Source organism: Cyprinodon variegatus, unplaced genomic scaffold (genome assembly GCF_000732505.1).
Source record: "Cyprinodon variegatus isolate N-32 unplaced genomic scaffold, C_variegatus-1.0 Scaffold1721, whole genome shotgun sequence".
NCBI lineage: Eukaryota > Metazoa > Chordata > Actinopteri > Cyprinodontiformes > Cyprinodontidae > Cyprinodon > Cyprinodon variegatus.
Genome location: NW_015152174.1, coordinates 65151 through 66658, shown reverse-complemented (window position 1 = coordinate 66658; position 1508 = coordinate 65151). Strand labels below are relative to the sequence as shown.

At 38.5% G+C, this 1508-nt stretch overlaps 1 protein-coding gene across 1 annotated transcript in view; it reads left to right on the top strand.

Moving 5' to 3' along the window:
- The window catches only part of LOC107104395 (protein AF-9-like), a 44085-nt gene that overhangs the window by 33753 nt on the left and 8824 nt on the right, over window positions 1-1508 (top strand). The window contains exon 3 of the mRNA XM_015404388.1: window positions 658-727. Coding sequence (XP_015259874.1) covers window positions 658-727 — 70 coding nt within the window. The remainder of the gene's footprint in view (window positions 1-657; window positions 728-1508) is intronic.

Here is a 1508-nt window from a genome sequence, read left to right as displayed (position 1 = left end):
CAGAGGGCCCCCTGCCTGCCTTTGCCTAGGGCCCCAAATTTCCTAAATCCGCCCCTGGATAGACTCACTGGGATCAGGCCCGGTTCTGATCAACAACCTGATGGTGTGAAATCAGAGATGTGGACAGACTCTGGTGAGCGTAGAACTAGAAGTGACACCTGAGCAGCACCAATCTGCAGTTTGGAGAGGTTATGATCAGTGGAGCAAAGCTGAACCGTCCATTCCTGCAGTTAGGGGACAGTTTGGTACTGGTTCTGCTCTGTGTTTGATAGGGATGTCCTGACTTGGTGTGAGGGATTACCTTCGAGTCAATGAGTCGATGCAATCAACTGGTTTTCCTTTGATAGAAATCTTTGATTCAATCTGACTGGATTATCTGGTTGATTTGTCTCTATAAAGTGTCTTGCGATTATCTGTGTTGTGAATTGGGCCCTCGGTTCATTAGAAACTGGGATCAATAAATGAAGCAGGTTTCTATATAGTTAGCGTCGCAGAGACACTGGAGTTTCTCATGTTTACACTTAGCCAGTCCATAAGAAGAACACTATAAGTCTTCCAGTTTAAAAGCTGCAAGTAGAGCCTTAACCTATTTTCTTGTTCAATGTGTTTATTGTTATATTTTCTCTGTCTAAAAGTTGTTTCTTTCCTTGTTCTCAGTCTGAACAGCCCAGTCCTGCCAGCTCCAGCTCCAGCTCCGGCTTTACTCCCACACACCACAAACGTCAAGGTAAGCTGCCTCTTCCTGCCGTTCACAGAAGGTTACACTAAAACCTTCTGCATCTTGGTCCACTTTATTCATCTGGTGCCGATCCACCGACATCTGCAACTTATTCCCCATTTAAAACTTAGTTTACATATTTTCCTCACAGTAAAATACATCCATGCATCGAAACAAAGAAATTCGCTTTGGTTCCACCTGCTCTCAATTTAAACATTTTAAATATAATATAAGGGTCAGTCCAGAGGTTTAGGATAATGTAGGAATAAGTTTCCCCATCCTGGTGATAAGCCATCGTTAAATTAGATTTGAATGTGATTTATCATGTACTTTCTTTTGTTCTTTCTGTTAGATTCTTATTCTCAAAAATTCTTTAAATACAGGAAGTTATATTTTATTGGAATAAATTAGTGCTGAAACGATTAATCGATTATTGAAATAATGGTCAACTGATTTAGAAATCGGTTAATCTGTAGTATTGAGACTGTAAGACATGCCTTTAGCTGACAGAGAGACCTGATTAGAGCAGTAACTATACCAAAGTTGTCAAAATATGTAAACATTTTGCATTTAAGATAAAAATTATTTATCATTATGATAGTATTAGGGCCAGGCTGGAGATTTTTTTTTTTTTTTTAATGCTGATCGGTTCTCGAAGCTATCTTTCTGAACAGGTTGGGGTATAATGTTTTCATTATTTTAAAACTTAATTCTCATAATTTTACGACTTTATTCTCGTAATTTTATGGCTTTATTCTCGTAATGTTATAGCTTTATTCTCGTAATGTTA